The sequence below is a fragment of the Pezoporus wallicus genome, unplaced genomic scaffold, assembly GCF_028554395.1.
Source record: "Pezoporus wallicus isolate ANWC-B61680 ecotype Strahan unplaced genomic scaffold, APGP_CSIRO_Pwel_v1 contig_8803, whole genome shotgun sequence".
Taxonomy (NCBI): Eukaryota; Metazoa; Chordata; class Aves; order Psittaciformes; family Psittacidae; genus Pezoporus; species Pezoporus wallicus.
Window position 1 is genome coordinate 99,507 of NW_026635049.1, and position 14,250 is coordinate 113,756.

General features: G+C 51.2%; 1 protein-coding gene across 2 annotated transcripts; it reads right to left on the reverse strand.

The window, feature by feature from the left end:
* Nucleotides 1-1,928: 1,928 nt before the first annotated feature.
* On the reverse strand, nucleotides 1,929-12,782 carry FGF16 (fibroblast growth factor 16). 2 transcript variants are annotated; one of them, XM_057400488.1, is made up of 3 exons: nucleotides 12,324-12,782; nucleotides 6,097-6,200; nucleotides 1,929-2,956 (listed from the first exon to the last, which is right to left on the reverse strand). In XM_057400488.1, exons 1-3 carry the CDS (start codon nucleotides 12,598-12,600, stop codon nucleotides 2,711-2,713), a joined length of 627 nt encoding a protein of 208 aa, XP_057256471.1. In that variant the 5' UTR covers nucleotides 12,601-12,782; the 3' UTR covers nucleotides 1,929-2,710. The 2 variants fall into 2 exon arrangements, with proteins under 2 accessions (XP_057256471.1, XP_057256475.1); XM_057400492.1 differs by lacking the exon at nucleotides 12,324-12,782 and adding an exon at nucleotides 12,118-12,169.
* Nucleotides 12,783-14,250: the final 1,468 nt, after the last annotated feature.

The window sequence follows — 14,250 nt, forward strand, 5'->3', positions numbered from 1 at the left end:
ATCTTCAGGCGCAATGGAAAGCAAAGGCAGGATCATCCCAGGGAGGCAGAGCAAAGCTCGAGGTCTGAGGGATTTCCCTTTGCGCAGGGGAAGGTCAGAGGTACTCCTCAGGACACTTTCTAGGAGCAGGCGTGCTCACGAGGAGATGTTTCAGCAGTGACTCAGAGGAAGAAGGTAAATAAGCACGTTTCCTTTCAAACACAGGATTAAATTCCTTTGTGGCTGGATCATTCCAGGTAAAGCTCCTGAGATCACCTCGTTGCAGTCACAGCCTGGTGGCTGCACCCAGCTGCTAGGACAGTGAAGGGACAGGGCAGGGATGCAGGAGGTGGCATAAAAGGCAGTGAACAGCCAGAAGCAGAGCTGGACTCCTGGGCTGCTGCTCTGTTAGCAGCACAGCTCAGGAAGAAGCTGGTGTGGATGATCCCTAAATCAGTGAAATCATCCTGGGAATTCATAGACTTGAAGCTGAAGGAGCCAAGAATTCTTTCACCTCGATTGCTTTGTTAGGAACAGCACTGTGAAAGGTGCAGTTGTGGTAAAGAAAACCCCAACTCAAGGCTACTACAGCTGTGTTTGTACCTATTTTTGCATGCTCTGGAGAGCCACGTTTCATGCCAACCTCTCCTCTGTGCTGCAGAGTGCTTCTAGCAACTACACACTCCTGCTCCCACCTCTGCTACAAACCCTCTCTGCTGGTCACAGGGGACAGAAGAGTAAACTGGGATCATTCCTGAAGCCTCCCTGGCAGCCCTCTGGCATCTCAAGTAGGCAGCGAGGGCAGATGTGTGGCACGAGTGTCACCATGGCGTGAGCTGCAAAGACTCCACCATGAGCATCCCCAGCCAGGCCAGCCCAACAAGAGGAGGGTGCAAATGTGGGGCTGGCTGGGGGCTACTGGAGGCAGGTTTGGTGGAGCCCAACGGAAGGCAGGAGCTGCCCTGGAACAGAGGAAATGTGATGGGATTGTGGGACCAGACAGCTTCTGATGAGGAAAATGCCATGCATATGTGCAAGTCCAAGCGCTGCCTGCAGGGGTGGTCTTCATCCATGGTAATTCCTTAAAAACGAGGGGTTTTGGGAATTGCTTTTGTTGTTTTCTACAGTTTCGCCACTGATTGTCCAGGATGCTTCAGGTAAGTCTTGGGTGAGATGTGGTGGTTTTACTGCAGGAATGATGGGTCCATCCAGATGCTCAGCGGATGCTCCAGCTGTTTCTCCACTTGAGTTTTGATGGGACATTTAATCCACAGCAATTCAACACGTGCTGAAGCTCCTCAGATGCCATCGAGACAAATGTCTTCCCTATAAGGGGTGCGGAGGCGCTGGCACAGGGTGCCCAGAGAAGCTGTGGCTGCCCCATCCCTGGCAGCGTTCAAGGCCAGGTTGGACACAGGGGCTTGGAGCAAGCTGCTCTAGTGGAAGGTGTCCCTGCCCATGGCAGGGGGTTGGAGCTGGATGAGCTTTAAGGTCCCTTCCAACACAAACCATTCCATGACTCACACCAGGAGCTGCACCGGCACTTCCCAGGCTTGTGGGGCCGCAGAGGTGAGGGACAGCCCAAGGTTCCTCCCTTCATAGCAACGGTGACTCGTGTTCTGGGTCAGTCCCATTCAAAGCCACAAAAGCTGAGCCGTGCCCGGTGCTTGACGTGGCCCATGACCTATTTTGCCCATATCAGAGTAAAGGGCTGGATTTGCAGTTCTTGGAAATGACAGTTCATCAGCCAGGCATTTCAGTAGGGTCACGTTCCAGGTGTATACATTCCAGGTATAATGGCATCCTCATACAAGAGTTTGGGGCTCAGGTGACTTCTCTTTACCCCATAAAGCCTTTTTAGAGGTGGTCTTAATAGTCTTAATACAGATGGGGAAATACTGGGTTAATTGTACCAGAGCACCAAAAAATAAAGGGCTAGCAAGAAAATCTACAATATAAAGACAATTTTATTGCCAATAAGCTCTTAAAACTCATTTTTTTTTTCCTGTTTCAGTAGGACCTTATTCTTCCTGATGAAAATCCGGTCATAGCATCTCTCATTAAAAATAAAATTATTTTGAAATAAATAAATATATAAAATAAATATCATATACATTTTATAAATAGTTTTGTCCCTATGCACAGTATCCATGCTTACATCTGAATAATGTTCCTTGCCCCATTCCCACCCCAACAGCAGGAAAAAACCCCCACGCGTCAGGACCAGTCCACGTAGCATCATCCTTGTAGCAAACTCCTGGGCTGCTTAAGCAGGGCACCACTCAAAGGGCTGTTTTCTTCCAGGTCACCATCCCCAGCTCAGCAGCAGCATCTGCAGCAGTTCTGTGGTCGTTTTCTTCCCTTCTCTTCCTTTTTAGCTGATTTTGGTTTCTTTCCCCACCCTGGGGATCAGGTTTGTTCACCTGCTTGTTCCTTGAAGCAACCATAACATTGAATACTCGGCCTCTCTTGTCACGACCAGGTAAAGGAAGTGAATGAAAAGGAAAGATTACACGTAGGGTTCCCTCCCTTCCCTACCCCCTCCCCCATAAATAACCCAGGTTCTATATAGGCTTGAAACAAGGAGGAACAGCAGTGTCTGAATTCAATGTAAGTGCTTTCCTACGTCATCTACGCTTACAGGAATGATGGAATGACTATTAATATAGTGCTCTGGGAAAAAGCTTGGGAGCCCAAGTATGTACAGTGACGGGGGCAGCGGCAGGAAACATCACCTGTAGTGGAAGAGGTCTCTGTACATGGCAGGGATTTTGGCAGGGTCCACAGGCCTGGGTAAAAAATGGGTGAATTTCTGGTGTCTCTTAGTCCTGTACCCCTCGCGGGGGGAGCCGTCCTTGTTCAGAGCCACGTAGTAATGCCTCTCCGAGTCGGGGTGCTTGTAGAGGGTCGAGGCGTACGTGTTGTACCAGTTCTCTTCAAACTGCTCCCGGAAAACGCACTCCCGAGTGAGCTTCTTCTGCGGTGTGGGGGGGAGAAAAGACATTTGTGTCAAAAGTTACAGTGAAAACAGCTCTTTTCCTCCTTCCCTTCGCTTTTTTCCCTGTCATTTTCCCAGCTGCCCTCCCCTGACTCCCTGAGGACAGGGACTGCACTGCTGGGGATGTTTCCCCTGGCTGAGAGCTGGAAATGAGCACAAACCGGGACCCCAACACCTCTGAAGCTGGAGGAGGAAGGAGGTAAAAGGAGGAGGAGAAGGTGGGCGTGCACTCGGCAAAGGTGCCCAGTAACAAAAACCCAAACCAGGGCCGTAGCCAAAGTCTGAACCTGACAGCGAGGTCTCTGTGCTTCAGGGTGCGAGTTCTGTGCTCAGCAGCCCCGTCCACAGGTACCACACACACCAGAACTGCTCCCTTAGGTGAGGGACAACCTCAGGCAGTGCCTCAGGAGGGTTTATACAGGAGCCAGCTCTGCTTTGAAAGCTGAGGGCACGTAACAGTACACACTGCAGCAGGAATGAAAGCATTCCTGGGGCCTTTCATCTTCTGAAGCGCCAGATAGCTGTGATGTGAGGCCACAAGTCCTGGAGAGGGCTGGATGGGGATGTCTAACCCCGGGGAAGACGTACAGCAGTGATGGGTGATGGGATGTGTGTGCCAACCCATGGCTGGGATGGGTGGCACCAGTGTCACTGCAGCCACAACCAGCCTTTCCCTCAACCCTTCCAGCCAGGGGCTGTTGACAGCAGCCATTTGATGATGCATTTTCCGTTCATGCTCATTGCGCTTTCCATGTGCTACAGGGATGTGCCCAGACCATGAGGAGGGGGCTGTCCCTCTGCCCCACGAGGACATGCGTGGCTTTGTGTCGCAGAGGGACCCCCAGCCCATCCCATGAAGGGATTGCTGTGGGGGAGCTGGGAGTCCTGCAGATGAAAGGCTGTCTGCAAACGTAGGATGCTATAGGATTACAAACACTGCACCTACACGGTGAGCTAGTCAGGGAGGGAATGTATCTTACCTAGAGCATACAGAGTGCTAAGTAACTGCTGCGGCCTGCAGTAGATCTCTTGTCATAAGACCCAGAAGCTCCCCTGCACTCAGAGCCTGTTTTGACTGTTTTACTGTTAATTAAATAAACCCTGAGGTGAGTTGTGAGCCCTCCAAAACACCTTTGCCACCTGAGAACCAGGTACCGGGGCTTTCTCTTCCCAGTCCTATCCATAAATACAGACTATTTTCTTTCTTCCCCTAGGATGTCTGCTCAGAACACATCAGAAGCTGCTGACCAGCTGAACCCACGTGCTGCTGCTTTGCCCCAGTTCACCTGCTCTTCACTGGGCTGTCCAGAGGTGCAGTGTGTGTGTGTCAGATGCTTGGAAAGCCTGGGGTGAGTCAATGTGGGATTCATTTCTTTCCAAGCCCTGGGATGTCCCCACTGAGCCTGGCACTGTATGGGCAGTGTGCAGGGTGCTGCCTGTGACTGTCACTGCTCTATTAGTTGTGCTTCTGAAATCAGGGGGAAGCTTAACAGAAACCTTGGCACAAGGTGGCCAGGGACAGGCAGGGACACTGTCCCAAGGGGATTCCATGTCACTGGGGATGGCTGGCTCTGGCTGTATCAAAACATACATCAAAACTGGCACAGAGGGAAATGACAAACTGCTGATTACACCTGTACTGTAACCTCCTAAAATGCCAGTGTGATGCTAATGCTGCTGTCAGGTGCTGTTTTATGGACCTCTATTTAGGAATACTGGAGTGACTTTTGATGCTGAAAAGCCATCGTGGTATTTCTGTTTCTGTGTCGTAACCTGTACTCAGGCCCTAGAGTTTAATTGACCCATCATGAAACTGCTGATTCATCAGCAGAGCTGCAGGGTTTGGAAGCAGGAAGGGAACAGGCAGGGCTGTGTCCTCCTTTCCACCAGTAAAAGCTGCAACTCCAAGAGGTGCTGAGCAGGGTTTGACAGGAGAGGTGCTGCTCTAGGCTCCAGCCCTGTGTTCTGAACTGTGCTTTAAGGTTCGTTTATGTTTTATGGAATCCTGGTGGTTTTGCTTTTTATCTGTCTTGAACATTTGTAATTTAACCACTGCCTCCACATTTAACTTCAGTGTAGGGTAGATGTTATTACAAAAATGAAGTGGAAAAGTAAGGTTTTGATTCATGTTAGATTCTCTCATATAGACATCAGTAAGTGCATCTTAAATAGTGGAAGGGTCTGCAGCAGTCTCAGATGGGAATGGGAGAAGAAAAGATGATGGAAACTCATGGTTTACTGTTTGCTAAGCAAAGGTTTTCAGAAAGCTTCTCTATATGCAGAGTACCCAAGTTTAAGTCCCTGTGCTATGAGGTTGAGCTGATCTGGTTAGAGGAAGTACATGCCTCCCACTTTGGTTTAAAACTGGTTTGTTTTGTTATTTAAACTTAGTGTGATCCATGTTTAAAAATCAATATCCTCATCATATACAGGGTAGTGCTGAGATCTAGGAAGAGGCGTTTAAAAGATCACACGTGGGTGATGGGTTGAATTAAAGGCAATGGGGCATCTGAAGAAAAAGCACCAATGAAGCACAGCAGCTACCGAAAAGGAAACCTCAACCTGGCTACCTAGAATGCAGTTAATAATTCAAAATAGAAGTGATTCTTCCAGCTAAGTAGAAATAACTGGTTTACATTGAGTTAAGTAATTAGGAATTGAGTTAAATTAGCTGGTAGGAAGCACCTCTGCCCAGCTGTTAAGACCTCAACTCAGCTTCCATTAGTTAAAGAGCTGTAATAGGGATGTAACACCTGCAGATGGGTGCAGACCGTGACCATGCAGAGTGCAACACTGATGTATTAGGCAGTGAAAGCCCCAAAGCAGCCCCTGGATTTATGCTATATTCCCCCCCCCCCCGCCTTTAGTTGACTGTTCTCACACCATTTCTGAAAGGCAAAACCTTGACAAGCACGCCAGCTCTCCCGGCACGAGTGCATCCTGCCTCCACAACCCTATTGCACTTATATCATTTATGTTACAACAACAGTGGCATCAGGATAGGATGGAGGCATGCGGCAGCCCAAGAACTTTGGAGGCCTGTGGCAGACACAGCTCATGACACTGATGAGGGCCCACAACCCCCTTGCTGCGGATGTTGTTTAACCCCGTACACTTACCGACCCATAGAGCTCGCCTCTCTCATTCATGCCGAGGTAGAGTCCTGAGTCCACCCCACGGATGCTCACCAGCCCCACTGCCAGGCTAATAAACTCCAAAATCCCTGAAACAGGAAAAGAAGTCCAGATCATACAGAGAATAAACCCACCACCAGGCTCACGTGACAAACCAGCCTTTCCCAGCCCTTGCAGACCCTGTTTCCCTTATTTATAACAACAGTCTATAGCCCATATGTGTGTAATCTTCAGACTCTAGGCTTCTCCCCACCAAAGAGGAATTGCCTTTGCTAATAAGAAAAGGATTGCTGGGTTTTGTTGGCTTGGTTTTGGGGCATGGGGCTTGGTTTTCCCTAGTTATCACCAAGAAGACAGATGTAGAAACTTGTCTCTAACTCACTAGACATTTCAGAAGGCAGTTACCAGGCTGGGTTTTGCTCTTCACTAAAAGGAGAGTGACTTTTGTCACCAAGGGGCTTCTGCTTTGAGGTTATAGTCCCATGTGTTTCAAAGTGATGAGTTCAACAAAAAGAAGTAAAAAGCCCTAGAAGAGATGTCTGTGAGGGCCACCTTCATCCTGGCACTCCAGTGGGGTACTTGCCACCCCCAGGTGTGTATATAAGCCACAGGGATAAAATCCAGCTTCAAATACATATAGGTAGAAAAACATCTTCCTCTGCAGCCTGTGGTGTCATGGAGCTGCCGGTCCTTCCTCCGTCACCCTGAGCCTCCTGCCAGCCCCTGCCTGGTCCAGCAGCATCTGTGCTCCGTGGGCTTCAGCCTACACGGATGGTGTCAGATGCTCCAAACAATGAGGGGCAGCCTCATTTCCTCTGGCAAAGACATCATCAGGGTCAGCAGTTGTTGTGATGGAGGGAAGACTTGGAACAGGAGAACCCTTGGTGAAGCACTTAAAACCAAACAGCCCCTAAATAGGTGTGTCTGAACTGGTAACTGCTCTGAACAAAGCCAACATCACAAGTGGTGGAGACCTTCAGACTCCGCAGGAAAACCTCCTGAAGGCATTGGTGGGACCGTGTTTGACTCTGGGTATCACACTCTCCCTCTCTACAGGTCACGGGCAGTCTTTAGCTGGGAAGTAGCAGCAGAGAAAGGAAGAAGGTTTTCAACATCCCATCTAATGGCTGGATGAGACGTTGCCATTGCCAGGAGGGCAGACTTGCTCTAACCTTTAGCATGGCTCCAGACCTCTTAATATAGCTCCCAAAATGCCCGGTCCTGAGCAATTGCTGCTCTGATCAGGTTACCTCCTTTTAAAAGTCTGCCTTGAGTCTAAAATCACCGCGTGACAGCGGCCACCTGAGCCGCCTGGCTCCAGTCACCCCTTGGCTTGAGGCATGTGTCTTCTGCTCGGCCAGGCCTGGGTGCGACAGCTCTCAGACAGTAACTGCATCACCACCTAAATATAGGACAGACCAGATGGTGATGGGCACCTCTGTCCCCCTTTGCTCAATGCATGCTCATCAGTCAGAAGCTGGCTGCAAGAATTAGTCTTCTTACCCTGTTATCAGGCTCTTTATCCTCCTTCTGCCCTGCCTACTCTGGTTCTTGCACATCAAATCCAGCCCTACTGCAGCCACAGGGTGATGGGGGCAAAGGGAGATGCAATACAGACTTGGGAGCAGCAATTCCATGAGGCAAACAGGGAAGCAAACAGCAGAAGACACGCATTATGGACTACTGCAGGTATTTTCCCAGGTGAAACATGCCTGGAGACACATTGCCTTCAGAAACACCAGGAGCAGGCAGCGCAGGCAGGGACAGCAGCCTTCTCAAGCCAAGCAGGCAGACCAGGACCCTGGCTCTGCTCTGCTTGCTCCCTGGTAGTTATTGTGGTTTCTTATCCGAGAAGAAGCCCACAGATGGGGAGGGAAGAGGTGCAGGATGAGGGATGTTCTTCTGCCTCTGCTACCCACCAGTTCTGACACATGGAGGGAGTTACTGAGCTGCTGTCTGTTTCCGTTTTCCCATCTGCGGGACAGAGATGATGACAACCACTGTTTGAAAAGGGAGTGAAGGATGACTGACAACAACTAGAGAGTGTAAAAAGTTGTGCAGGGAGTAAAGGAATACCAGGATACCCAGAAACGGGGGAGTCTTTCCCAGGCTGGAGACAAATGGATGTTCATGTGAAAAACATCTGGTGACTGGAGAGCAGTAGATGGACCTTCCTATAGGTACAGTTCTCAGTTGTCAGCACCAGCATTTTTGTGTCTTATTTGTCTTATTTTTCCTCCTGGGAAGCAGGAAAATGCTGCTGGTCTCATTAGAAACCAAGGGATGTCCAAGGCAGGGAAATGAAGAGCTTTGCTTGAGCATACCCGCAAGCACACCCGGTACATGGCACATGAGTCCAGGTCTCCAAAGGCCTGGTAAGGAGCAACCTGGAGCAGCATTAACATCTCCCCTCCCTGGGTGGGTGGGTGACACCCCTCATCTGGTGCAGTTTGGGTAAATACATGCTGGTTTTGCAAACGAAACCTCTCCAAGGTGTGCCCATGTCCATCTCCTCTGACAACATCCCTTGCAATACTCCCCTTTCCTGATCTCCAGGTGGCACTTGGAGACGTGCAAGAAAGACAGCTCTGTCGAAACAGCATTGAGAACGTAGCTTAAACCCGCAAAAGTGAGGAGACAGAGTGAAGGCTGGAAAAAAGTGGGTGGATGTCCATCCTGTCCTCAGCTCACTCCAACTGCTGCAGCTCCGTACATCTGATCTGCAGCAGCACAGGGAGCGGTCACTGGGGCCGGCTCAAGAATTCTCTTCCCGGTTGTAGCGGTGTGTGTCTGTGGTGAATGTGCCTCTTTTTGGCTTGTTTCTGCCCCCCAGGACTTGGCTTTTCTCTTTCTTTTCTCCTTGCTTTGATTATTCACTGTTTGTTCCTTGAGCCTTTCTAGAGAATTATTGGGAGAGATTTGATTAAGACTCCGATGGGATTCATTTACCACCAAAAGCACGGAGTAATCTCCCAAGCTTTGCTCTGCAGGGACCTGCACGCTCTCGCCTTACTATAAACCATCCCTCAAAGAACAGTTCAGCTCCTTGCACCTGTCTCTTCTTACATGACTGACTTCAGGAGCCGGGTACAGAAACATCAGATGTTGTATTAATGGCTGCAAACCTAAAGCTTCGGCTAAAAACCTGAACAACTGCTCAGCAACAGGTGCACCATTGTCTGAATGGCAAAATCGACAGCAAAACTCTCCCTGGAGGTTTCATTGGCTTCCCTAGGAGCTGGCATTGCAGATCCATTAGCAGGTTTGTACTCAAGAGCAGCTTCGTTTGCTGCCTTTATTAGTCTGCAGTACAAAGTCAAGGCCTTTTCTCCCTCAAAGAGCCACTGGTGTCACTTGTTTAACACTGCTGTAAAACAGGCATGAGGCAGAGAAGGAGCAATTCCTCCTGGTGTGCATTTTCCTGGTGAATTTGTCTTGGTTTCATTCCAAGAAGGAGTCTCACGGGACACTAATGTCAATCCAAACCCCCTCCAGATTTTGACTGTCCTTTATTTCTTTGTACAGGAAGGGTCTTAGCAGATGCAGGGGGCACAGATACATTCTTGAAAACACTTTATTCTGTCTGGGATGACTTAGGTGGAGCTGGTGGCTCCGAGCATGAATCTGGGCACTTCAGTGTGAGAAGAAGCTTTCTTCCAATAGTCCTGGAGGGCTTCACCAAAGTCTGTGTTAAGCCTCCTCTAGTGAAAATAAGCTGTGCCACATTGTTCTTGCATGAAGCTGTGTTTTTACAAGTATGAAATATCATGTTCCAGAAGACAGGTGTGATTTAGGAGTGCTCCAGCCCTTGACAGATGAGAGGGAATAGTTACAGTGATGGCTCAGGCAGTGTTTGTCCTGTGGTCACATCCCCTGAATACTGTGGTACAGAAGAACTCCTCCTTTTAACCCTCGCTGTTAGGACCTCGGTTCTCTGCTCTTCATCACCAGGACTTCAGCTCTTTGTTTTCCTCTCTGGAAGACATGGATGTCTTGTACATTTGGTAGCTTTTGGCTGTGCATGGGAGGGTGCAGATACTGTCCTTCTCTTCCTGAAACACTTCTAGTATTAAGACACAGAGATGCAAAGTCCAGTTCTATCTTACATCCCATCTACAGCTGGATATGTGCCTCCACTGCAGTGTCACAGCCATCCATGGAGCACGTTAATGGTATCAGGGAGCACCTTCCAGCCCCAGGTTCTTGATCCACCACACCACCATACTGGATTGAAGCATTTCCCCAGATGCTCCTAGATCTAAGGCCGCTTTAAACTGCTGCCCTTAAGCCCTTGTCTAGCTCTGTATCCCTCACCACAGTTGTATAGTTCCCTAGAATCACTCAGGCTGCCTGTTTCTGTAATAAGTTACTGCTTTCTGATTGCTGCATGCAAAATTTAGGAATGCATCGATACATGACATCCTAATATGAACCATACCAGTAACATTGGAATTTAAATATTCATGGCTACCGAATGCAGATGGTGAATGCTCTGTGCCAATATGTTATTGCTTTGAGTCTCTGCTGAAGCGAGGTTCAGTCCAACTTGATCTGAACACGAGGATTCCAGTCTAATCCCTTGGGGCTTTGTCTTGCAATTACAACAAATAACTATTTATTTTACACTGCCTCTGGGAAAACCCTGAAGCAGAAAACTATAGTATCTGAAGTCTGGTCTAGTTTACGGAGCTGGATGCTGACTGCTAAAGCACTTAGGGAATGCCAATGCTTCGATTTATTGGATGCACTGTGTGACTTAAGCCAAAGCATGCAAAATTCATGAAAGGTTTTAGTCTGTCCAGTGTGTTTTCCCAAAGTTTGCTTGCACCCAATCTTTATAAAAAAATGGAACTGAGATAAATGCTTCCACTTGAAACTGGCTGCTTACTTAATGTAATACATAAAAAGAGCTGATAGAAATCCTACGTGGCAGATTGAACTAAGCCCAAGCAGATGCAATGGGTTCGCTTTCAGTTTCTTTTAACATGGAGACTCATCACGGATTGTAGCATGAAAGGTTAAATGTGTGTGTCTTTGGGGAGGTAATTACAGAACGTGTGCCCCACGAGCCTATGAGTACCTGCCTCCGACCCGTGGGTTATGACTTTCTTGTTGATTTAGGCAGGGACATGCCATGCACACACCTGGTGTTTATGGAAAGTGCCCTACGGAGATAAGCTTCTCCAATTGTTCCAAACCCTGCCTTTCACCACCACCACCAGCAGCACCCTTCCTGGAGTATCGGAAAAGACTGATTGCAAACAAGTAAAGGCAAAAAGAACCCCCTCTGAATTCCTTCCACCGAGCAGTTAAATCACCTGAAAGCCATAAAAACTCTTGCGAGCACTTCTTGCAACCTGCTGACAACTGAGCTGAGGTCACTGGCATGGGACTCGCTGATAGCTTACACAGACACCTGCACTAGATGCTGAAGTAGCGGGAATTTTTCTTAGCTGTGCTCAAACTCACTGTACTCCTTCGCCTGCGGCTTGGGATGCATTTTTTGAAGCTTACATACAGTCTCATTAGAGATCCCAGCTCTCGTGTGACACTGATACAGGCGCTGCCGTCTTCCAGCTGTACCCCAGGCAGCAAGGTAATTCCAGGGCGCTCTGCCTATTGTTCCATCTTCTCCTTTCTCTCACGGGTCCCCGGAGCGATTTTCCCCCTCCAGCTTCCCCATTCCCTTTCCAACGACCTCCCTGAACCAAGCTTCTGACACCCATCCAGCCAACTGCTCCCTGCCCACTTTGGGGAGACGCTCTTCTAATGAAACTCATTGCAAGTAGAAGAAATCAGCTCACAAGTATTTGCAGAGACCAAAAAAAAAAAAGAGGAAAACCATCATAATAATTTTAAAAAGCTAGGAATTTCCTTTTCCAGCGTGCTTTCTCCTTTCCTTTGCCTCCCTCACCACTAACTTCAGAGGCACAGCTAGAGCTGATCTTCACCCCCCCCCAAACTTTTCTTTCCCGTTTCCCCTTGCTAAGGCACGTTTTTGTGCACCTGCAGAAGGGCTGAGCGCCGGGAGAGTAGGAAATTGGAAATAAAAACTCCCGCATTGCCGGGGAGTGAGCGCATTTGTTTAGGAGTCTAATTATATCTGTCCCGGGATGATTTATATTAGCGGGGTAATTAGCTGTGTTCGTAGGGCACCTGCTCCCGGCCCGGCCGGGCACCCCCGCTCCGTTCCCTTCCCTTCCCTCTCTTACCGAAGCGGCTGTGGTCCTGCCGGGTGCCCTGCACCGTGCCGTTGGGGAAGATCTCCAGGTGGAAGCCGGTGCGGCAGTAGAGCTGCCGCCGCCGCAGGATGCCCTTGAGGTGAGCGAAGTCGGTGGGGGAGCCCCGCTGCAGCCGCCCCTCGATCTGCCCCAGGCGCTCGTTGAGGAAGCCGGGGGAGTCGGCGAGGGGCAGCGCGGCGCCCAGCGCGGGGGGGAAGCCGTGCAGGTCGGGGTCCAGCGCGCCCAGGAAGCCGCCAACCTCGGCCATGGGGCCGCGGGCGCGGGGTGGGGGGAGCTGGGCGGCTGAGCGGAGAGGCCGCTCAGAGCGCGGGCTGCGGCCGCCCGGCCCCGCGCTGCCGGCCCCGGCCCGGCCCCGCGCTGCCCGCGCCTCCCATAGCTGGATGTGTCCCGCGGCGGATGCAAACTGCACTTTATATACGTACACACTCCCCTTACATTGACATATTGGATATTTAAATGCAAGCCACACCTCACTGGCATCCCCTTCGGCTGTTGCTGGGTTGGTTGGTTTTTTTTTCTTCCTTCTTCTCAGATCCATTTGCCTTTTTTTTTTTTTGCCTTTTTTTTTTTTTTTCTTTTGGAAAGATTAAAAATCCCACCCGGCTTCACTCCCTCTTTTATTATTAAAAAAATGGCAGGAAAAAGCTACACATCGCAGTGAGGCAGAACAGCTCTTGGCAGCTCCCCGCGAAGCCGCCGATGAAATCATGGAGCCCCCGCACGCACCCGGCCCCGCACCGCCGGCAGCCCCCCGGGCCTCTCCCGCATCTCCCCGCGGGGGAGACCCCCGGATCCCCGCAGCCCCGGCACGGAGCGGGGCGGGTCTGCCCCTGTGTGTGTGTGTGTACCCCACCTCAGACGGGCACGGTGGAAAACCCAACACGTGAGGAGCGGGCTCGGGACGCGTGTTTAGAGGAACGTGTAAAGCCGCAAGCGGTCTGTCTGGAAAGAGGTCCCGCGGGCTCTGCGCCGGGTTTACAGGCGGCGGGGCGGCCCGCGGGCTCCCTCCCCACCTTCCCCATGCTGGAAACAGGTGTTTCCGCGCTCTTCCCGGCCCGCCGACACCGTATCTGCAACGGCAGCTGCCGGCCGCGCTGCAGACAGACGGAGTCAGGCTCCGGGAGACGGGCGGGGGGGGACACACAAACACAGACGGGAGCGGAGGGACCGGACCCCCCCACCAGCCCCGCCGCGCCCCGCCGGGGCCGCCCTGCCCGCCAGGCGGCGCTGCTGCTCGCGGCACGGCCCCGCTCCGGCCCGGGGCGCTGGGTTCGTTCCGTGCCGCCGGCGGGGAGCTGCGGGGGCCCCGGTAAGCTGCGGAGTCGGGCTGGGATTTCATGTCTCTAAAGGATCGTGGTGCCCCGCCATGGGCGAGAGTGAACCACGGATAAACCCCCCAGGCCACCAGCCCGCTCTGCTGCTGGAGGCGCCTGGGGCAGGAGCAGCTCCTCCGGGGAGCATCAGCGTCCGGAGCTGAGATGGCAGTTGTGCCGCCCTCAGAGGGTCTTCCCAGCCGCGTATCCCCATAGTGGGTCTCTTCCACCAGTGACAGACCCTCAGCGGATCTCTCCCCTCAGTTGGTCCACCATGATGGGTATTCCCTCAGTGGGTCTGTCCCCTCAGTAAGTATCTTCCTTCAGTAGGATTCCCCTCAGCAGGTCTCCCCATGGTAGGTACCTCTTCCGTGGGTCTGTTCCCTCAGCAGGTATTTTCTTTCAGCAGGTCTGCCCTCAGTGTGTGTCTCCCCTCAGCAACTCAACCTCATGGCAGGTTTCCCCTCAGCAGGTCTCTCCCCTCGGCAGATCTCTCCCCTCGGCAGGTCTCTCCCCTCAGCAGGTCTCTCCCCTCAGCAGATCTCTCCTCTCAGTAACTCAACCCCATGGCAGGTTTCCCCTCA